A 23974-nucleotide genomic window follows, 5' to 3' on the forward strand; every position below is an offset into this window, starting at 1 on the left:
ACTAAGGCTTCTGGTTAGGCTATCAATTTTGAAAATTTTGGTTTTTGTTACTAGTTCTAAAATGCATCATAAGCGTAAGAAACTCCTCTCTAAAACTCTAGGGATAAAATATACGAGTTCTTCTGAGAAGTACTTAGGCACTCCTCTTTTCGTTAATAGAGATAAAACTAAATCTTTTCTATTTTTAATAGATAAAATTTATTCCAGATTAGGAAACTATAAAAAATCTAGTCTTAATGTTGCTGGTAGAACTGTGGTTACAAAGCATGTTTTATCTAGTCCTGTTGTTTATCATATGTCTTATTTCCCATTTCCTAAGAAGATTACTTCAAAAATTGATACTATTCAAATAACTTTTTGGTGGTCTAAGAAAGACCCTAGACATGCTGCTTATTTTCATTCTTGGGTGGATACAGGAAAGGATAAAAGATTTGGAGGGCTTGGAATTAGGAATACTTATGCTACTAACAGAGTTTTTACAGCTAAACTTGGTTGGAGAATTATTCAAAATCCCGATCACTTGATTTCATTTTTTTTAAAAGACAAGTATTTCATTAATCAAAATCTGCTGGAAATTGACAAAGCAGCTGACTTTAACTCTTGGATTTGGAAGAATATTGTGAATAATCTATTTTCTTAAGATCTAATATAGTTTTTAAAATAAATGATGGTACTTCTACAAGAATATGGGGTTCAGTTTGGTTACCTAGTACTACTTCTCTACCCGTGACACACAATCCAAATTATAATAATTATACTTTTGTTAATGAACTTATTGATAAGCATACATGTTCTTGGAATGTCGGTCTGTTAAACTCTTCATTCTTGCCTGAGGATGTTGTTAGGATCAGAACTATTAAGGTTAATCTTCTTCTTAAAGATCAAATTATGTGTGCTCATACCAAAGATGGAACTTATACTATTAAATATGCTTATAGAGTTTATAAGAATGAAATTAGTAATGGGGAAGAAGCATTGTTTGGAAAAAGGTTTGGCCTCTGAATTGTTTGCCTAAAATTAATGTTTTTCACTTGGAATATCTTTGCGCATATGCTTCCAGTCAATACATTGCTAAAGAACTATAACCTTGTTGTAGATGAGTCCTGTCCTCTTTACAATAATGATATTGAAACTGTTAGACACTTGTTCTTCCATTATCCTGTTGCAGCACATGTTTGGTTTGGTTTGTCGCTTCAATATTTAATTACTTTTGATTTGGACTAGACTGAGGATTTTTTTTCTTGAATGGTTTGATGATAAATTAGGGCAGTCCCTTTCGCGGTTAATTGGCCAAGTATAGGTGCAATAATTTTGTGGTGTATCTGGAAACTTATATGTGATGTGATTTTCAGTAAAATTACTATTAATCTGGATAAAATTATCCTTGACTAAAAAAGAATGATGATAAACACGTATATAGCTCCTCCTGTGAATATTTAGAAGACTAATATGGAAGTTAAAATTCATATTAATCTGGTGGATCATTGTCTTTTTAGTGATGGTTCTTTCAAGAACCTTAACATGGGTATTGGCATGATTCTGTGTGATAATGCAAGAATTGTTCATTCGCGTTCGGACTTTGGACTAGTTTCTGATGCAGTAGGTGCTGAGGCGACTGCACTTTTTTTGGCTATCTCATGGGCAAAGGAGATCAATCTTTCCAAAGTCTTGTTCATCAGTGACTGCCTTCAAGTAGTAGATTTTGTTAATGGAGGCAGTGTTAGTGTCGAGTGGAGATGCAAGGATATTTTGGTGGACTGCAAATCTTTACTCTTAAGTAGTAATAACTTTAAGGTTGTATATATTAAGCATACCAAAAACAAACTAGCTGATCGGCTTGCACGCCGAGCTAGAAAGTATTGTCTTAAGGAAGTCTGAGTCTCGTTTCCTTCTTTTTTGAACAATTTGGTCAGGAGAGAACCCTTGTTGAATATTTGTAATTATCTTTTAAGTTAATATATAGTTAGGATATTTTCTTAGTAAAAAAAATAATAAAATAACAGGGCTATAAAAAATGGCGGCCTAAGTTTCCGTCAAAAACTCGCAGATATTTTCAATTAAGGATTACCTTATGCGCGGTCCAAGAGACACTGTCCAACTTGGCCTCTCTTGTAAATAGTAAATACATCTACTCTATTCATCTAGAAAAGTAAAGAAAAAGACCGATAGAGTGCATTATGCACGTGGAAGCGAAAAACATATTTATGAAACGATAACTTTTATTACACCAGAGTAACATTCAAAACAATTTATAGGATAATGCCTCAAATTTACCTTGTTACTCTAAATCATGAATTGTAATTAGCTAGAACTCCTATTTACATGATATGTATACAAATTACATAATAATTTATAACCTAAGAATCGGAATAGCTCGGAGACCGTTAGCTTTCATTAATGTAATCCCAAATTCTTCCTCCATATCCAAATATCATGGGTTCAACCCATTTTCCAATTTCCATTCATATGACTGTAAAAGCGAACCCAACATTGAATGTACCGTCCTATGTGCTAATGGTAAACCAAGACAAATCCAACGCCAGATGCAAATGGAATGAACTCAAAATCTTGGCCTTTGTAATCAATTTTTGAAGCTAAAAACCTTTCAGGCTCAAAAGAAGTTGGCTCCATCCATGTGTTAGGATCTCGACTAATTTCCCAAGAATTCACAAGTACTTGGATACCCTTAGGGATAACAAAACCATGGAACTTAACAATTTCTGCTTTGTGAGGAACTAGTAATGGAGCTGGTGGATGAAGACGCAAAGTTTCTTTCACAATTGCTTGCAAGTAAGGAAGTTGAATGCTATCTTTTTCTGCAATAGGTCATTCTTTACTTATGATGTTTGAAAGCTCTTGTTGAGAATTTTTCATCTTAGATGGATTACGAATTAGTTCAGCCATTGCCCATTCTACCGTGGATGAGGCAGTATCTATTCCGTCAGAAAAGAAGTCCTAATTCATGAGCCATTTTGTAAAACTTGTTAGAAACTATTGTGGTCATAAAAAGAAGAGAAAATCTAATTTGACTCTAAAATTTGGCCACAAATGTAAAATGTCAAAGAACAAAGAAAATTAGCATTAACCATGACTACTAAACTAAAAGGCAAGTACGTTTTTATTTAAGTGAAAATTAGCCTGGCGTTTTTAGGGGCCATCCCAAAGGATTTAGGGGCCATCAATTTATACCCAGCCAAAGACTCTAGTTAAGGGGTACCCTATATGATATTGAAGTTACATAAATGCCCTTATGGTAAAACTGTATAAAAACCAAATCAAAAACAATTCTACTCATTTCAACTCTTCTTCTTCCAGTTTCATATTATCTTCCGATTGTGGAAGAAAAAAAAAATTTCCTCGTTCAACCGAAACATCGCCGCGAATCGTAAAATCAAAACATCGTCGATTCGATTATAAAACAATGGATAAGAGAAACGAAACCCACAGACCTAGAACCAAAAATGTTGCTCGGGGTATCGATCCAAACATTGGAATTTTAGCAAGAAATAAAGAAATTCTTGCTGCAAATGAAGAAGAACGCGAAGAACGCGAAGAACAAGTACCCGACAATGTAGTCGGTGGTGGCGATTCCGAGACTCAAACACTTCGTCAACTTCAAATGGCCCCAATTAGGTAAGAATCTATCATTTTTGGGGTTTATTTCGCTTTAATTCGTCGAATCGAGAAAAAAATTTTCTAGGGTTTTCGGTTATTTATCCAGATTCTGACGATATGCATGCTCATTTACTTCCGAATGTAGTCGTGTTCTTCATTTTTCAAGAACATCGACAGTATTCGGGAGAAAGATTTGATGATTATCTGCCGAATATTGGTGGCCATATCTTCCTGGATACAAACTGCTAATAATCGGTAGTTTAATGAATTTTTTGGCTACCGAATATATTTAAGTAGACACAGAGTATTCAGAAGAACACTCACTACCGAATGTATATATTGAAAAAATCTCAAAATTTATGATATAGGAAAAATCCCATTTTGGGGCCAGTATTTATTCGGAAGACAATATAATGTTTTATACCTCCGATTGTGTAGGATAAAATTTTAGAGTTTCTGAACTCCAGTTGATGAATATTCGGTTGTAAACGTGTTTAGTTATATTCCGATTGTTTTTCATTCGGAAAAAATATGTGTCTTCTTACTTCCGAATTTGTACATTCGGGTTATAGAGGTGCACTTTTTCTTCCGATTGTGTAGGATGAAAAATTTACAGCTTCTGAACTCCAATTGATGTATATTCGGTTGCAAATATGTTTAGTTAGCTTCCGATTTTTTTGTATTCGGGAACAATATGTGTCTTCTTACGTCCGAATGTGTACATTCGGGTTATATTTCCATACTTTGTATTCCGATTGTATAGTTTGTAAATATTGTTCCTTTCTTTGTTGTTTAGACAAAGTCGAGAAGGGAGGAAGAAAGTGACAGCTAGTGCTAGGAGGCAAAGGAGTGCCAAAGATAATTCAGGTGCTCAACAAAGCGAACAAGAACAAAGCAGTCAACAAGGAGTGCAACCAATTGTTGAACAACAAGGTAGTGAACAAGGGGTGCGACCAAGTGTTGAACAAGCCGCTCAACAAAGTGCAGGACCAAGTGTTGAACCAGTTGATCTAGTGGCAAGAGTAGAAGAAGAAGGACAACCAAGTGGTACCCAAAAAGCCAAAAAAGGAAAAGATGTTGTAAGGAAGGATATTGCTAAGAAAGCATCACATCTTGTCCCTCAGCACTTGAAGAAGAAGGGTATTCCAGCAGGCACAATCCTTGGACTACCAGCGGATGGAGGAAAATTGTTATTTGGATACAAAGACTCATGGGCCAGAGAAATATATGAAACCGAGGTAATAAAATTAATATTTTTTATTAATGTATTGTCTATGTGTTATATCGTAATACTTGTATTAAGGATTTTTTTATGTACTTTAATAGGATCATCAAGATGCGGTCCGTCTACTCAAACCTACCGCCGCACCAACAAAAATGCTTGCGTGGCCTTTATCCGGTGAATGTGAAAGGTTCAAGACAATTGTTGCCAACTCGGGGTTAGCTAATGCCGCCGAGAATTCATTGTTGGAACATGATCGTGTGACCATATCGACGTTCGTGGAGAGAATGTATCCTGAGACCGATACTTTCCATATGCCGTTTGGGGAGATGACGATCACCCAGGATGATGTTGTGCAGATTCTTAACCTTCCCGACCAAGGCACAGCTGTGAAGTTTAACTACACAAAGCAGTTAAGTTGGGCACAACTTTATTCTCTAACTAACAAGTGCTTAGGTTGGGATGAAGAGACAACAACAACAGAGTTTAGGAGGCATGTTATAGAACAAGACAGATCAACATTACAGCTTTGATGAATATGTTCCGAGGCACCTTGGAGAAGGAAAAGAATGGAACGTTAACTGATGAGCAAGTGAACCACGCTGCCACTGCATATCTCCTTGTGTATTGGGATGTGTCATATTCCCCAATACTTCTGGCAACCGGATCGACGCCAACCTTATACAACTTTTGGATCCTCTCCATGAAGTCGGTGACTATTCTTGGGGCACGGCATGCCTAGCATTCTTGATGGAAGAGTTGAGAAAGGCTCGAGGCTAGGAACCTGCCAAGTTGCCGGGAACGTGGCTCTATTGCAGGTTTTTTCTTTAACTCTATAACTCACTCTATAGTTATTCGGTAGACAATACATATGATGCATATTCATAACTCCAAAGGACGCATATTCGGTAGGAATTGATCCATCTTATTTTCCGAATGTTTGTTATTCGGTGGCTAGGTACTTAGTTTTATTTCGATTATATAATCGGAAATATGTTTTTGATATTACACCGAATATACAGGCCAGAAAAACTATAGGTTACTGAACTCCAAAGGACGCATATTCGGTAGGAATTGATCCATCTTATTTTCCGAATGTTTGTTCGGTGGCTAGGTACTTAGTTTTATTTCCGATTATATAAATCGGAAATATTTTTTGATATTACTACCGAATATACAGGCCAGAAAAACTATAGGTTACTGAACTCCAAATGACGCATATTCGGTAGGAAATGATCCATATCTATTTCCGAATGTTGGGTATTCGGTGGATAGGTACTCAGTTTTGTTTCCGATTATATATAATCGGAAATTATGTTTGGAAATTACTACCGAATATACACAATCTATTTACTAAAACTTGGTTTCTTATGTATATAGGCATGGATCTATGACCACTTCCCTATCCTGAAGTTGGCCGGAGAGAACCCGGGGTGGTGCAAAGGTACTCCTAGAGGAACAAAGTATATATTTGAAGACAACCGTTCTAGGACAAAAGAGCAGCAGTTGATTCGCATGAGGGAGATTTTGGACCAATTGAAGGCCTCGGACGTATGCTTTGATCCATACAAGGAAGATCGAGCCAGTGGGCATATAAATTTCGGTCGGACTTGTCCATTTATTTTGGACCATTGTGGCACCCCACAGGATATGTGATGTATAACCCCTCTAGGGTGATGCGACAACACGGGTATATACAACATCAACCTCTGGAGAAAATGGGGGATTACTACAAATTGGAGTTGGAGTTGTGCTCTTCTAGTGGTGATAATCTCACATTGTTCACACAGGCCCACCTACTGTTCTTGATAACTGGGATAAGAGGAATGACTTCATTATCGACACTGGTAGACGAACCACCGAGGTGATGAAAATTCTCCAGACTATATGAGTTGGTATAACAAGGTATCACATCCTTTGGTTATCCGTGAAATCAAATCCAACACTACTGCGGCGGGTTCAAGTTATAATTGTATCATCAAAGACAAACCAGCTGGTTATGATAGACTGGTGCGTGTTCTTATATTTTTGTTCATTTTATATTATTCCTATAAATCTTAGGTAATTACTGTTTGATGTTATGTCATTACGTATAAAAAACAGGTGAATAGGTTCAAGCGTGTTTCCAAAATCTTAACTGCATGCTTGAAGAGCGGAGATCCCATGCCAGCTGAGAAGATCAAAGAGGCTAGAGATCTAGTTGATAATATGGATAACGAAGATTATGCTGCCCAGTTTGGGGAGAAAGTCACGAAGAGGCATCAGCCCAAGGTGGCAGTATCAAAGACGGGTAAAAGAACTCGAGCTTCATCTAGCGCTGAAGCTGCTCCAACTGAAGCTGCTCCAACTGAAGGTGCTCAAACTGAAGGTGCTCAAACCCGTGGTCGTGCAGGACTAGGAGGTAGTCACGGTCGTAAAGTAAAGAAGAGCAGATAAATGACAATGATTTTTGTTGTACATTCGGAAATTTGTTTGGGTAACTAAGTTAGACAAGTTCAAATGACAATTATTTGTGTGGTATATTCAGAAGTTTTGGTAACTAATTTAACTTCCGATTATTTCAAAGACAAAATTTGAAAAGTATAAGTTTTTCCAAATTCTGATTTTTGGGTCATCGTACATTCGGAACTTTATAAAAAACCTATCCTCCGAATATCACAAGTTCAAAACAAACCACGCCATGGCTCCAGGTGGTTCCAAGGGCCAATATTGAAGGTTAGACATCCCATATTCGGAATTTTTGGTAACTAATTTAACTTCCGATTATTACAAAGACAAAATTTGAAAAGTATAAGTTTTTCCAAATTCTGATTTTTGGGCCATCGTACATTCGGAACTTTATAAAAAACCTATCCTCCGAATATCATAAGTTCAAAACAAACCACGCCATGGCTCCAGGTGGTTCCAAGGGCCAATATTGAAGGTTAGACATCCCATATTCGTAAGTTTTGGTAACTAATTTAACGTCCGATTATTTCAAAGACAAAATTTGAAAAGTATAAGTTTTTCCAAATTCTGATTTTTGGGCCATCGTACATTCAGAACTTTATAAAAAACCTATCCTCCGAATATCACAAGTTCAAAACAAACCACGCCATGGCTCCAGGTGGTTCCAAGGGCCAATATTGAAGGTTATACATCCCATATTCGGAAGTTTTGGTAACTAATTTAACGTACGATTATTTCAAAGACAAAATTTGAAAAGTATAAGTTTTTCCAAATTCTGATTTTTGGGCCATCGTACATTCGGAACTTTACAAAAACATTATCCCCCGAATATTACAAGTTCAAAAAAAACTGTTTCCTGGAACCAAACAACACCATAATCGGAAAGAAAGTTGACTCATAAAATAACCGAATATTACAATCGGTAGGTTGTTTGACAAAATAATCTACCGATTTCGTATAATCGGCTAGTTTTTATATTAATAATACTCCGATTACATCCATTACATAAAGTTCAAACGGCCTTAACCTTACAATTTCGTCAAAAGCACCTAAATACATACTCCTAATTGACCATAAAAGTATTAAAACAGATCATAACTTCCAGTAACCATAGAAATTGTCCCTCTTGATTTTGTAGCATCCTTCATGTTCAAATCGTTTCCCGTAGAGGTCCACATACCGGCGATCCGCAAGATTTCTCTGAAATTACGAATGAGTAACAAGTTAGTACTAACTTTTTTTAATGTGAATTGGAGTTACAAAGATACTTACTCGTTTTTCATACGTCCACCAAGGAAAAGCGTTCCTAACAAACCGTTCCTCATCTTCAAGTTTTTCAATCTCCTTATCTAGCGCATTCTTTCTCATCTTAATGTCATTGGATGATCTTCGAATTCGATTACCATCTAAGGCCTCAAATACCATTAAGATACGGTTCCATATCTGCTCTTCGGATTCCGATTTGTGGAGCTTGTGAACACGATCATGAGTAGTTACCACAACCCACGCTCTATAAATAGCACAATCTTCTTCTTCGGCAAAAGCAATATCCATGTTTTTTGTTATGAAAATTAAAACTGAAGAGAAGAAAGAGTTTGGTGCAATTGGGGTGATAGATATGAGTTTCTTTATATAGGTTTAGGGTCCAACGGCTCTTTTTGTTTTTCCCAAAAACTCCAACGGCTAATTTGACGAAAGTTGAATGTGGAGAAACCAGTAATCGGTAGGTATTGGATTTAGCATATCTACCGATTATGGTAGCTTCCAAAATTTGAATTTGCGGCAACTTATAATCGGTAGGTTTTGTAATATATTTAACTCTCGATTAACGCTGAATCCAAAACACGAACCAAGAAATACTGCACCTCGTATAATCGGAAGTCTGGGAACGATTTTGGCTTCCGATTGCATTCGGAGGGTAACAATATTATCATATCCTACGAATATATAAGGGTAATTTCGCCATTACGAATTACGCGAGATAAGGGCTGGCTACATTTTCCCTTTGGGTGATCTTTTTTGTTTTATTGTTGGACCCTAAATCCTTTTGAGTGGCCCCTAAAAACGCCAGGAAAATTAGTACTCTCCTAAGAATTTAAATGATATTTATGTTGTTTTGTACTAATGGGTATTTTGCTTATATTCTATGTTTAGGAAGTGATGATACGAGTGAGACATTTATGATTTTATGTGTTGGTTGAAAACATTTTGGGCTTAATTGCATTTGTCTTTTCACTTTTCACCAACCAAAAAATCTGTTGTACGTTTCTCCTTCTTTTCTCCACTTCAAGAGGAAAAACACAGAGGAAATCTAAATAAAATAATTTCTATCAAAAAAATGAAAATTAAGGTAAATTAGTCGTCTTAGAGCGACTGCAATGGTACGACTAAACTCAAAGATCAAAGACCAAAAAAAAAGACTAAATATGAGTTTAATCTGTATTGTGACGTTATGGGGAGAAGACCAAATTTGGTCGCGCGTAAAACAATTTTACGCATGAAGACGGGCGGAAGTATTAGTTACGTTTCATTTCTGCGCGGAATTATAAATTACGTTTCAAACGGGCGTAAATATAAATCACGTCTGTTATCGAGCGTAAATATAAATTACGTTTCGTATGGGGCGGAATCTTAAATTCCGTCCGTTGATCAGACGGATTTCAAATGACCGCTCGAAGAAACGTAAAAATAAATTCCGCCCGAGTTAAACACGATCACACAGCACGTGTGAGATCAGACGGGCGAATATCTGGTGTCCGCGTGATGAATTGTACGGACGGACATCTGCTGAAGCATCATCTGGTGAAGCAGCTGGTGTTACTTTATCATTATTACCAGATGTGAAGCATCATTAACGACCTAAGCTCAAAGCAGCTTTAACATCTAACCTCCATGCAAAACCACCACCACTGTCGTTCATTTCCCAAACATCACAAAGTACAATCAACGAGTGCCTCTCCTTCTTACACGTATACTGTAATCTAACCCTACAAACAAACCCTTCACATCTCGACGGTAAAGATTCGTTATCTTTCGTTACCAACCACACCATTTCCGGTCTCTGTTCTCCGCCATAACCGAACCCATCTTGATTCACTAGTTTTCTGTACGCTTCGTTGGTCCATCTCACTCTATTCAAACTGTCAGATATGAATCCAGGACACGCGTCTTTATCTAGATTAATCTTTTTTTCTTCGTCAGTTCTTCCTAAAAACCCTAACCCTATCTCTTGATCACCGAATGTTTCAGTTATACACTTCACAGTTACACATGATCCTACTGGTCTTACTGGCTGTGGAATCACAACCGTCCGATCTGTTGATGATGATGATGTTGATAGTGCAGCAGAATCACCACCTGATCCGCCTGACCCTCCACTACTAGCTGGACTACTGCCGTTTTGGCTCCATGTTGCAGCAGGTACATAACTAGTCAGATGACTCAACGGTAGAAGTGATGATGGTGAAGATGATGCTTCACCAGTGGGTTTCTCTGGTAATAATGATAAAGTAACAACAGCTCATTGTACGGAATTTTGGTGTCCGCCCCAGAGAGGCGGACTTTTGGTGTTTTCCTGGCAACGCGCGGAATTCTGCTGTCCGTCTCATCAGGCGTAAATTTATGTTACGCCCGCAACAAACGTAAATTTAAATTCCGTCCCACCAACATACGCAAATTTGGTTTACGCCCGTTAACAAACGCAATTTAAGTTTACGCCTGACAATAAACGGATTTTAAATTTACGCCCGACTATATTAGGATTTGGGATTTGGTCGCGACTAAATATGGTCTGGGTTTTGATCGTGGGCTGGGTTTTGATCTTTACTCCGTCCCGCTGCGTTAGAAAATCAACCCAAATTTTTAGTCTTCCTCGCCCACTGTGGATGCTCTAAGAATGCAACTTTTTGTAGCACCAATAAACTAGGGGTGTACATTCCTCTCATCATAATTGTATTACATCTAACCCTAATCATTGTCTTGTTTATTATTTATTGTATGTTAATAATAGGCACATCAATGGAAATCAAAGAGAAAAATTAGAAAAGTGAACCAAGTTATTATTAATCCAACTCTCTTCTTATTTACGCTATACTTATCTTTGTAACTTCTACATTTTACCTTTACTGGATTTCGTCTTTACAAACACTCTTAAAGAAAAAAAAATAATATACAAGTTTTTCTTTTTTCAAAAACCAACTCTCTCATTGTTAATATTGTTAATCAACGGTGAAAACACACTTTAACACAATAGTAAGGATCAACTGCATCAAACCGGACACAACAAACGATTTACCGCAAATACGTGCACAAATGATACTATATTGGCATATATTGGAAGAGAAAGTCATACTTATGAAACAATAACTTTTATTACACTCCAGAGTACATTTGAAACAATTTATAGGATAATTCATCAAATTTTCCTTGCTACAAGAAATTATGAATTGCAATCTGATGTGATTTGTAGATAGTGGTAAAAAGTGATTCGATTCTCGAACTTGTGAAGGATAACTTTAGACTTAAATTCAAAACTAAATAGAAAACTCACTAATAATTATAACAAACACTGAAAAACTTGGTATCAATATTAAAAGAACATTGAGGCTAAGATTCCACTATTTTCCAAGTTCAAAGTGATTTGGTCCAAATATTTATATTCATGCAATTTTCTCATTTACTTTGATTCTAAAATATTGCAACTAATAGATTTTCACAAGTAATAATTGTAAATACCAAGTATGAAGCATCAAGAGTCTATAAACTAAGCATACTCCATCAAAATAGATCACAATCACTCAAATAAAAATCATATTCAATAATAGTTCAAGGCAAATAATCATAATAATAATTGCAATAAATTAAATAAAATAGATTGTACCACTTTTTGTTGGAAAAATAGCTTCCTTTATCGCCTCAGCAACGGGGTTTATCTCCTCATATTAATCATGGTCTCAAAATATTTGTTTATGGCTCAAAAGATGATTAAAAAGACGAAAAGTGATAATACAGACGATTCGCAACAGTTTTTTGGTGTTGCAGAATCACTGTTACAGGGAGAAATAGTAGCTAAAGACCTAATGCAACCGCTGTGATGAACGACACATAGGTTCTGCTGTGAAACAACGATAGTTTTCTGCGACAGTTGCTTGTGCGTCAATGTTCTTCGTGTTCTTCCTCTTCAGCAGCAGCAGCAGAATAAGGTATTTTCCTGCAACTCGATCTCTGGAGCTCCGTGGTGTTCTAAACTTCTCTGAAAGGATTCGTACCCCTTATATGACTTATCCCCTCTCCTTTTAAAGGCCACAGCTCGATTAAATCTTCCCCAAATTATTGGTTTATCTCCACAGCAAGTTTCGGAGTTTTCTTTCTGCCAAACTCTCTTCACGCGTATTTGACCTCTCCCAATACTTCCAAACTCTTTATTAGATAACTACGAATGTTGGGGAAGATTTTCTAGCCTTTAATCTCCCTGAATTGTCGAAAAAATATTCCAACAGCAACCCGTGACCACAACACCTCTATTTCCTTCTCCCGGTCGATCTAACCCAATTCATTCGATCCAATCACATATACCAACCCTGTTATGCTCTAGGAAGTCCAGCCCAACAAAAATCATCCATTGAATCTCGTTATTTCACGTCCAACTGATGCTCCCAAATTCACGCAGGTAATGATAGAGTTTCCCGCCAAGACTGTGTTTGAACGATGAAGAAAAGGGGGAGCCCCCTATCCAGAGTAGGGGTGCCTTTAGCAGCTGCCTTAAGGGGTGTCCTGGTGGTGCCCCTTATCCAAACCGGGGGTCCGAATAGCAAGTGTCCTCCGGGTGCCTTCCGACAACTTTTCGAGCCAATTTTTTCCAAAAATGTTTATTGGCCAAAAATACCTACAAATAAATAAAACACCATAATAAGTACAAAAATGAGCCCTAACAATATATAAAATCGAGACAAATCGGACACAAAATGTATCTATCACAATCATCTAGAGCTTACATGTAACATGATATATATATCCAAATTACATAGTATATTATAACCTAATAATCGGAATAGCTCGAGGACCTTTGGCCTTCACTAATGTAATCCCAAATTCCTCCTCCATATCCAAATCTGTTGGGTTCAACACATTTTCCAATTTCCAGTCAAGTGACTGTAGAAGTGAACCGACATTGGATGTACTATCCTATGTGCTAATGGTAAACCATGACAAATTCGACGTCCAGATCCAAATGGAATGAACTCAAAATCTTGGCCTTTGCAATCAAATTTTTAAGCTAATAACCTCTTAGGCTGAAAAGAAGTTTGCTTTGTCCAGATAGTAGGATCTCGAATGATTGCCCAAAAAGTGACAAGTACTTGGGTACCCTTACGGATAACATAATCATGAAACATCAATTTATGCTTGGTGAGGAACTAATATCTTTTTGCACCACCACTAAACCAAGGGTGCACATTCCTCCCATCATAATTGTATTATATCTAGCCCTAGTTATTTTTCTTGTTTATTATTTTTGGTATTTTAATAATAGGTACGTCATTGGAAATTGGAGAGAAAAATTGGAAAAAACGAACCAAGTTATTATTAATCCATCTCTCTTTTTTCTTTACACTTCAATGATTTTTCTTTCTTCTAAATTTTATCTTCAAGAGAATTTATCTTTGCAAACACTCTCAAAAAAAGATTTTAAAAATAAACAAAATAAATACGTTTTTTTTTTCTAAAACCAACTCTCTCATAGTTAACATTGTTAATCAACAGTGAAAAACTTAGTCGCAAGTTTCTAAATACGATCTTTATATCATTATCTGAAAATGTATTTGTTTTGTTAAACTAAAAGAACATGAGAATCCTTTACTATTGTTAAATGAAAGTCAAAGGAAAATATTCTTTTTTCACTCCCAATAATTATTCCAATATTTGAAAACGTTTTCACTGATTATACAACAAAATCATTCTTTTCAATTAACTTTATATTCTAATCAGACACATTGATTCAATCTCCGATGGAAGTGTTTCTAAGGATTATAAAACAAAACTCATCGATCTAATCTTTGAAAATGAAACAAAACCCATGGGTTCAATTTCTGAAAATGAGGTTTCTAATGTTATATAAAAGGTAAAAAGATAAGAGTCAAAAAGGAAGAACGAGGGAATTCAAGTTTTGTTGAAAAACCATGTTCCGAATGTTGATATCTAAACATACAAAAATAGTAACTTAATAAGTAAATAGGGTGCTGAACTTTAGCACATAAAAGGGGTGGCTGGAATTGGATTGACACGGATACAAAAAGTCTCGCTCCACCTTCTTATAACATACTCCCTCCGTTCTTTTTTAATCGGCCAGTTTTGTTTTTAGCGAAATTTAAGGAAATTAAGAGAACTAATCATTGAAAGTGGTCCTCATGACACTTGTCAATAAAAGAAGTGAAGTGAAATGGTCCCCATGACACTTGTTAGCAAAAGAAGTAAAGTGAAGTGGTCCACATGACACTTGTCATCAAAAGAAGTTAAGAGAAAAATGGTTCCAAAAAATTAAAATAACATTTGACTTTCCCAATTAGGAAACTGACCTATTTTTTTGAAACTTTTATTTATAGAAACTGGCCTATTAAAAAAGAACGGAGGGAGTAATTTAAACAAAATTTCCAAAAGCTTCAGTTTTGCTCAAATAATAATATAACATAGTTTAAACAGTGTACAAGCCCTTGAAAATTACTAATTAGTAAACATGCAATACCGATACCAATCTCAGCAATCGATATTAATCTTTGAAAACCAACAACTTTTAGTCAAACCCGAAACCACATCCGAAAGATGCAAACAAAAACCCAAACCCTAGAAAATAGTTAATATATATCAATTCCTTCAAAATATTTAAAACCTAGTTATTAATAGGAAACAATATTAGTACGAGTCCAAGTTTGTGCACCCCTAAAAAAAAAATTGAGATGCACATTTTGGCTACTCTTATTGAGCCAAATAAAAAGAATTGGTTTTGTATTATTTATTTTTATTTAATATTTTATTCTAAATATTGCATCGAAAAATGCAAAAATAACCGGGTATGTTAAGATTTTCATCCAAATCTCATACTTTCTATCTCTTTCTTCCTTTAGGTAATTTTGGATGTTTCTATATGATTTTGGATTTTCGTTATTCTTTGTGATTAATCTCAATAGTTGTTTTTATACCAAGGATCAACCAAGTAAGGAACCAGATTCAAAAATATAACAGAATCAAGTTAGGAACATTGGGTGAAGTAAAGAAAATAAGTCATTGATAAACTCAACTTGACGAGCGACAAATTCCCATTAAAATCAATTAACGCAGAAACCTGTTCAAAGAATTGAAGCTACAAAATCGGTGATCATATATCAAAGAGATATCTATATTTCAAGGATCTTAATTTATTTTAAATACTAGCTACTTATACACGGAAGTGAAAGTCATATTTATGAAACAATAACTTTTATCATACTCCAGAGTACATTTGAAACAATTTATAGGATAATGTATCAAATTAACCTTGTTACAGGTAATCACGAATTGCAATCATCTAGAGCTCCAATTTACATGTAACATGATACATACCCAAATTACATAATATATTATAACCTAGTAATCGGAATAGCTTGGAGACCTTTGGCCTTCACTAATGTAATCCCAAATTCTTCCTCCATATCCAAATCTCTTGCGTTCAACCCATTTTCTAATTTCCAGTCAAATGACTGTAGAAGTGAACCCAACATTGAATGTACCATCCTATGTGCTAAAGGTAAACCAGGACACATCCGACGTCCAGATCCAAATGGAATGAACTCAAAATCTTGGCCTTTGTAATCAATGTTTAAAGATAAAAACCTCTCAGGCTGAAAAGAAGTTGGCTCCTTCCACATGGTAGGATCTCGACCGATTGCCCAAAAATTGACAAGTACTTGGGTACCTTTAGGGATAACGAAATCATGGAACTTAACATCAATTTCTGCTTTGTGAGGAACTAATAGTGGAGCTGGTGGATGAAGACGTAAAGTTTCTTTAACAATCGCCTGCAAGTAAGGAAGTCGAGTGATATCTTTTTCTTCGATAGGTCGATCCTTACTTATGATGTTTGAAAGCTCTTGTTGAGCCTTTTTCATCTTAGATGGGTTACGAATTAACTCAGCCATTGCCCATTCTATTGTGGATGAGGCAGTATCTATTCCGGCAGAAAAGAAGTCCTGATTCATAAACATTTTGTAAGACTTGTTAGAGACTATTGTGATCATTAAAAAAAAAAATCTAATTTTGATAAGAAATATCTAGACATAGTTTTGTGAAAATTTGCAGCCACAAGTCCTTGATATGCAAAATTTTGGAGTCAACTCAAGGGTGTATTGGATCAAGATTTATATGGATAAAATTAGATACATGGTTATCTGAATCTAGTGGATTTATAATGTTTATTGACAGAATCTGTAATATTCTTAAAGATATATAATTTGGATTATAATAGATTGAATTAGGATTAATTCGTATTAATAAAAATTAAAGTGGACTACCAAATTATGATATAATTGAAAAAATAAAGATTATCATGCTTTCATTTCAAAATAAAAATAAAAATAACCATCAATAAGTATTGGTGTTGGGTGTTGGTTGGTGAATGTGGTGGCGGTAGTGTTGGTGGGGGTGATATTGGTGGTTGTTAGTGGTGGGTGGTGTGAGGTGGTGATTTTTTTTTTGAAAAGAGGTGGAGGTGGTGATTGTTGGTGGTTATTATTGGAGGTGGTGGTGCTGGTTGGCGGTGGCGGTGGTGGTTGTTTGCTCACGGTCAGTGGTGGTTTTTGTTGGGAGTAATGGTGGTGGATGGTGGAGGTCGGTGCTGGTTGGCGGTTTGTGGTGGTTGTAGTGGTAGGTAGTGGGTGGCGGTGGTGGAAAAACATAAAATGATGTGAAAAAAATAACAATTTTTTTTTTGTCCATAAGAATCCGTGAAACTCTTATGATTTGGGTTGAGATTAAAATACATATTCCCTCCGTTTCTAAAAAATAGGCTTGTTTGGTTTTCACAAAAATTAAGAAAACTAATCATTGAAGCCACTTTTCCATGTTTGTTCCTAATCTATCCTTTGGTCCCCACTCATTTGTTATTAGAGAAAGAGGAGAGAAGTGGTCCCCTTTTTGTATTAGGAGAGAAAATGAAGAGATAGAAGTGGTCCCTCTATAGGTATAGTAGTAAAATCATAACATTTGACTTTCCACGTATGTAAACAGGCCTATTTTTTGACATACCCAAAAAAGAAAACCTGCCTATTTTTTAGAAACGGAGGGAGTATTTTGACTACAAATATCCATAAGAATCCAATATATATCTTGGTCCTTAACTGTCATAAGGAAAAATATTAAATGAATTGAATACTAGGATATTTGTGGAATCTAAATAAATCCTATTTGAATATCATGGATATTTTATGATTCTTTACGTATAATTGCATACCTAAAAATACATCCCTGTAAATCTTAATCAAATACACCCTGTAAAATTTTGCCAACTTTTGAATCATATTTGAGGGATGCAAGTTCAAGTAAAATTTGAATCATATTTGTGGGCTGCAAGTTCAAGTAAAAGTCCGCAACTATTAATAAGCTATCAAGCATGTTAGACGCATATACAAAAATTCACAGCATATACCAAGCAGGGATTGATTATGACTCTAAAATTTGGTCACATATGTAAAATGTCAAATAACAAAGAAAACTAGCACTAACCATAAGTATAGCTCTTATTTCATGCCGTTCAAGTTTAATCCCATCAGTGCATGGATCGAGAATCATGTCAAGAATGTCTCTTGAATTGCTACGCTCCTCGGGCTGTGACAATAGTTTCTGATCTATTATCCTATCAAATATCTCATGCAGTACTCCAAAATGGTTCTTCATACGACGTCTATAGCCTTGTAGATCCAAAAATCTAAGAATCGGAAAATAATCAGAAAAATTTGGCTTGCTTACTTCCGTCATTACTCCTCTAATAGCAGCTTCAAAAGTGGAATCAAAATCTGAACTGAAACCAGCTAAATCAACTGAAAAGAAAGTATTTGATAGCAAATTTAGAGCGGTAGTATAAGCAACTTGACCAATGTCAACCACAGAGCCAGAGCTCGCGCTTCCGCGAACGTGACAAATAAGGTCATTTAACTTTTGCTGCCTTAAGTGTTGATCTGAATCAAGCTTTTGAGGTGCGAAAATGAGTGAATTTGCTAATTTTCTAAGATTTTTCCATTGAGGAGAAACAGGTAACCATATCATTGAAGTGTTATGATGATCACATACCTTAACTGCATCTAGGACGATTCGACTTGAAATAGATTGATCATGCTTTTGAAAAATTTCTTTGGCTATTGTTGAAGAAGAAATGACAACTGCGGTTATAGAACCGAGTTTTAATGACATTAAGGGTCCGTAAATTTCAGCAAGCCGAGTCAGTGATTTGTGAGGCTTTTTTCCGAGCTGAAAAAGGTTTCCAATGCTTGGTAAAGAAACCGGACCAGGTGGAAGATTTGCATGTGAAGATTTAGTAATCCATGAACACATTTTGAAAAATGCACATGAAACCAAAATCCACAGAAAATGATTCAGGTAATCCATCTCTTTTCACCTTCTCAAACTTAAAATTCTGATAACAGTGAGTGAGAAACACAACATGAGAGCACTGGCCCCTCGGAATTCATATACGTAGAAGAATAAATGGTGGCGCATAGTGAGAGTAACAATTCATTATTGACTATTGAGCAAAACGATAGTAACCACATATCGTGCCCTCATAAGTCGTATTTATATACCCCATACACATGGATAAGGGTTGTCGCTACAGATGCTGTAAGGTCCATAACACGTCGCTATAAACAAAAAAGATAAGATAAAATTGGATCAGTGGCCGCCACTGCCACGTAATCTCCTAGTATATGGCTCTCAAGTGATAATGCTCAACCCGAAGAAGCTGCGTGCAAGAGGGATTGTATGGAGGTGACTACTTCAAGGTGCATGATCAACAAGAGTTCCTCAAAGCCGCCGTAGTATAACAAACTAGAAAAAGAAAACCAAATGCACTATACAAAGTTTTGGTCCCCTTCAGCTAAGTCACAACTTACAGTGCTATCTAATCCGCAACAATAGAGTACTCCACAATCGCTTTAACATCGGCACCACACCTTAGATACCGAGGGAAAAACAGCCAAGAACTAGTAACCAGTACAAACACAATGGTTAACGGTCGGGAAAATAGCCGAGGTAACTGAAACCTGTTGTTCAAACTGACACCTCTTAAGTTCAATCTCCACCCCATGTAATACAAAAAAAGAAAGAACTTCCCACCAAGTAGGCCACACTCTACCAAAATAGTAGAAGATCAGCTCATTCATCAAGCCAAACACAACAAATGTGGAGAGTAAAGCAATGAGTTGTGCCCACCTCTTTCCAAACATACGCGCACATATGAACTGTACAGGTTTGTATATGGTTGGCCTTAGCATTCCTGTAACCATTAGTAGATTCTATCTTTTGCCCCAGAAATCCTGGAGTGATGTTGAGAGGAAGGGTTGGTTGAACTCTGGTTCTAATTCTAAACCCAATGATTATTCATCTGATTCTGGAACTATGACTATGAGTCCTAGGAGGAACCAAATGCGGACACGATATAGATAAATAATGAAATATGGATGTAAATATTGTTTATGGTTATAAACATATACCAGTAAGACCACAATTAAACCCTTTAGGGAGTAGATTAGAAATGATGATTTGGAGTGGTTTTGTGAGAGTGATATGTTGAGTTGGGGAGATTTGGAGATGGGTTTTGTTTGAAACTAATGGGAAAACAAGCAATAAAAATGAAAGATTGGGACGAAATGAAATGAGAAAAGAAGCAGTTTGAAATTAGCAAGCCAAGCTATAAAGAAACAAATGATACCTAGAAGATGGATTGATCATTGATGTGAGTGAAAGTGGGAGAATGATGAAGATTGGAATGATTGGGAGGATTGAAATGAATCTTAAGATTCCTTTTGGAATGTTTTTTGAGATTAAGAGTAAGTTAAACATATAAGAACGTGTTGAGATTATTAGTCCCACGTTGTTGGACAATTTAAGATCCTGTGACTTATAATCTCTTAGGGCTTCTCCACTGATTGCCAATTGGTTTTGAGTTGGATGCTCATATTCTAACATGGTATCAGAGTAGACTATTTACGACGAGTCTTTGACCGCGCCTTTACTCCGCGTCACCCGATTTAATTATTCACGTGTTAGACCCAACGAGGCTACACGTGAGGGGGCGTGTTGAGATTATTAGTCCCACATTGTTGGACAATCTAAAATCCCACGCCTTATAATCCTTTAGGGCCTCTCCACCAATTACCAATTGATTTTGAGTTGGATGCTCATATTCTAACAGAACGGTAATCCATACCTTAATTAAGCTCTTTATCTAAGTCTCCATTGACTCCATTCCATCTCTGTCTAACCAACCCCTTCACCACTCCTTTTAGATCTTCTAAGATGGTCAAATTTTGTTGTTGTTTTCTTTTTTCTTGATTTGTGATCCACATTTCCTTCTTTTTTTAGTTTCAGTTTGAGGATTATGATAATTTCGGGGAGAACCACCAAAAGCAACTTCAAACAATTTTTAACTCTGAGTCAACTGACGCGCATTTAATGGTCAAGAAGAAAAATTATTGCATAGACAATTTGGCCGATTAGCCTTTAATATACGCGTCCAAAGTTATTAGGTCCAACCCCACCGGTCCAGACGTTAAAAGTCACTACTTTTCTTTTTGAAAATAAACTCATCCCATGCAAGCAAGTTGTTCAAAATTTCAAGCAAAACATTTAGAAATGAAAACTCATAATCTCTTTGCAAGAATTTTTTTTCGAATTCCATTTCTGTTTATCATCTTATTACATGGATTACATATTCAAGCTCAAGAGGTTTTACTAAATTGTGATGCTAATACTCCAAAATATACTTCTGGTAGTGAATATGAAACCAATCTAAAAAAAATTCTTCTTCCTTCTTTGGTTTCAAACGGTTCAATTAATGGATTTTTCAATACTTCAGTGGGTACTAATGCAAATAATACTGTTTACGGACTTGTTCAGTGCCGAGGTGATATTTCCATGGATGCTTGCAAAACTTGTTTAAATGAATCAACTGCTGTTGTCATTCAGAAATGTTTGAAGCATATAGATGTCGATGTTCATCTTGAAACATGTCTTTTGAGTTACTCGAATACTAGATTCTTCGGATTAGTTGATAAAAGTAAGCTTGGTTGGAGTTGGTATTAGCCAAATATATCTCACGTATATTTGACAATGTGTTGTATATAATATCTTACCTAGTTTAGGATATATATTGTGCATATCTTGTATATTATCTTGCCTAGCTTAATAGATCTTGTTTTGATGATGGATTATTTTCTAGCACTAGACTTATTTATATAGGAAACGTTTCTTTGTAAATGAAGAAAGAAACAAATCAAAAAAACAAAAGATTGTGTTCTTCGTATTCTAGTAGTTCCACAAACCTTCATGATATTGTGAGTCAAATTTTCGATCCATGGGAGAGAATTTAGTTCACCAAACATTGGTTCAACAACCTTCGGTTGAACTACCTCCTAAGTCATTGTATGCATTAGCTCCTAATGATGGTCCGGGAACGCTTATTACTCATGTTGTCCTCAAAGGTTCCAATTATGAAGAATGGGCTAAAGGTTTTCGAGTCTCCTTGGGTGCTAAACGCAAGCTTGGTTTCATTAACGGTACGTATAGTAAACCTGATGATAGTTCCACTGATCTTGAGGATTGGTGGACTGCAAACTATATGATTGTTGCTTGGATTTTTAATACCATTGAGCCAAGCATTCGCTCCACAATTTCTTATCGTGACACTGCTTATGATCTTTGGGAAGATATTAAACTTCGTTTTCACTGGGTAATGGTATAAAGATATATCAATTGAAGTCCGCTGTTGCTAGTTGTAAACAACTGAGCCTATGTTAGAATATTATGGACGTTTAAAGAAGCTATGGGATGACATCAATGACTTTGATGCTCTTCCTTCTTGCACTTGCACTGGTTGTAGCTGTGGACTCAATGTTACTCTCCGTAACAGACGTATGGCTGATCAGGTGCGTCAATTCCTTATGGGTCTTCAACCATGCTATGACAATGTTAGATCTAATCTCTTGGGTACAGAACCGCTGCCTTCTATACATGCTGTATACTCACGTCTTATACAAGAAGAGGAAGTTCAGATGCATATTCAACGCAGAGCTGAGACATTTGTTACCCCTATGGCGTTTGCTACGCCCAGCCAAAAGCCCCCAGCTTCCAAATCAGGAGGGGGTCGAAATCCCTATTGAAGTGCACTTACTGTGGTTTTCATGGTCATCTGGAGGACCGATGCTGGGAGAAACATGGTTATCCGGAAGGCCGAGAACCTCGACGTTTAACTGCAGGCCGTGGTAAACTTGACAAATCTGTCAAAACTAATGTTACTCTTGGTGACGTTTCCGCTTCTTTGAATCATGTTCGTCTCAATGGTAAGGATGCTCATATTTGGATTATCGACACTGGTGCTTCCAATCATGTTTGCTGTGATGAATCTCTTTTTCATTCTCTTTATACCATTCGACCTATTCAAATAGGATTACCTAATGGTGCAAGCATTAAGGCGACCAAAATGGGAGTTGTGAAGTTAAATCAAACTCTCGTTTTATCTGATGTATTCTTTGTGCCCACATTCACCTGCAATCTCATATATGTATCTCAATTCTTAACCTCTCGACATGTTAAGAATATGATTCGTTTTCAATTCACTAACTCTGAGTGTGTTATACAGGACCATACCTTGAGGATGACGATTGGTACGGGTAAACTTATGGGAGGGCTTTATTGCCTAAAGTCGTGGGAACCAACTCGTGTTAATATTGTGTCCGGGACGTCTTCTACATCTTTATGGCACCAACGGCTCGGTCATCCCTCCATGCAAGCAATGAAGTTCTTACCTCCAATTTTTGGCACTACTAGTCAGTTAGATTTCCATGCCTGTGATATCTGTTATAGAGCCAAGCAGACTCGTAATGTTTTTCCATTAAGTGATAATAAAGCTACTGATTTATTTGAGTTAATTCACTGTGATGTTTGGGGTCCTTATCACGCTAATCGGGCCTGCAGCTCAAGATATTTTTTGACTATTGTGGATGATTATTCTCGTTGTGTTTGGGTTCTTTTGATGAAAACTAAAGATGAGGTGCCTCATTTAATGAGAAATTTTTTTGCTTTGATCGAACGACAATTCTCCAAAAGGGTGAAAATCATGCGAAGTGACAATGGGACCGAGTTCAAAGGTCTTGCAGAATACTTTCGCATGAACGGTATTATTCATCAAACTTCTATAGTCAAATCACCTCAACAAAATGCTAGGGTGGAACGAAAGCATCGTCATATTCTCAATGTTGCTCGTGCTCTTCGTTTCCAAGCTTCTTTACCTATTGATTTTTGGGGAGAATGTGTATTAACCGCTGCGTATTTGATTAACCGAACCCCTTCTCGTGTTCATACTACTTCTCAGTTGGCTGACATTCTCACTAAAGCATTGGGTCGTAAACAATTCCAGTCTCTTCTTATCAAGTTGGGCATTTCGACTCTTCA

General features: G+C 36.4%; 2 protein-coding genes across 3 annotated transcripts; both read right to left on the reverse strand.

Moving 5' to 3' along the window:
• Window positions 1-10136: 10136 nt before the first annotated feature.
• LOC113305257 lies at window positions 10137-13387 on the reverse strand. Its single transcript, XM_026554334.1, has 2 exons — window positions 13348-13387; window positions 10137-10777 (listed from the first exon to the last, which is right to left on the reverse strand). The coding sequence occupies exons 1-2, from the start codon at window positions 13385-13387 to the stop codon at window positions 10137-10139; spliced, it is 681 nt and encodes a 226-aa protein (XP_026410119.1).
• Window positions 13388-15724: 2337 nt separating this feature from the next.
• On the reverse strand, window positions 15725-19052 carry LOC113304520 (geraniol 8-hydroxylase-like). 2 transcript variants are annotated; one of them, XM_026553653.1, is made up of 3 exons: window positions 18599-18731; window positions 18035-18236; window positions 15725-16503 (listed from the first exon to the last, which is right to left on the reverse strand). In XM_026553653.1, exons 1-3 carry the CDS (start codon window positions 18607-18609, stop codon window positions 15895-15897), a joined length of 822 nt encoding a protein of 273 aa, XP_026409438.1. In that variant the 5' UTR covers window positions 18610-18731; the 3' UTR covers window positions 15725-15894. The 2 variants fall into 2 exon arrangements, with proteins under 2 accessions (XP_026409438.1, XP_026409437.1); XM_026553652.1 differs by having other exon boundaries at window positions 18035-19052.
• Between the last annotated feature and the right edge of the window lie 4922 nt (window positions 19053-23974).

This window comes from Papaver somniferum, chromosome 8 (genome assembly GCF_003573695.1).
Source record: "Papaver somniferum cultivar HN1 chromosome 8, ASM357369v1, whole genome shotgun sequence".
Lineage (NCBI taxonomy): Eukaryota > Viridiplantae > Streptophyta > Magnoliopsida > Ranunculales > Papaveraceae > Papaver > Papaver somniferum.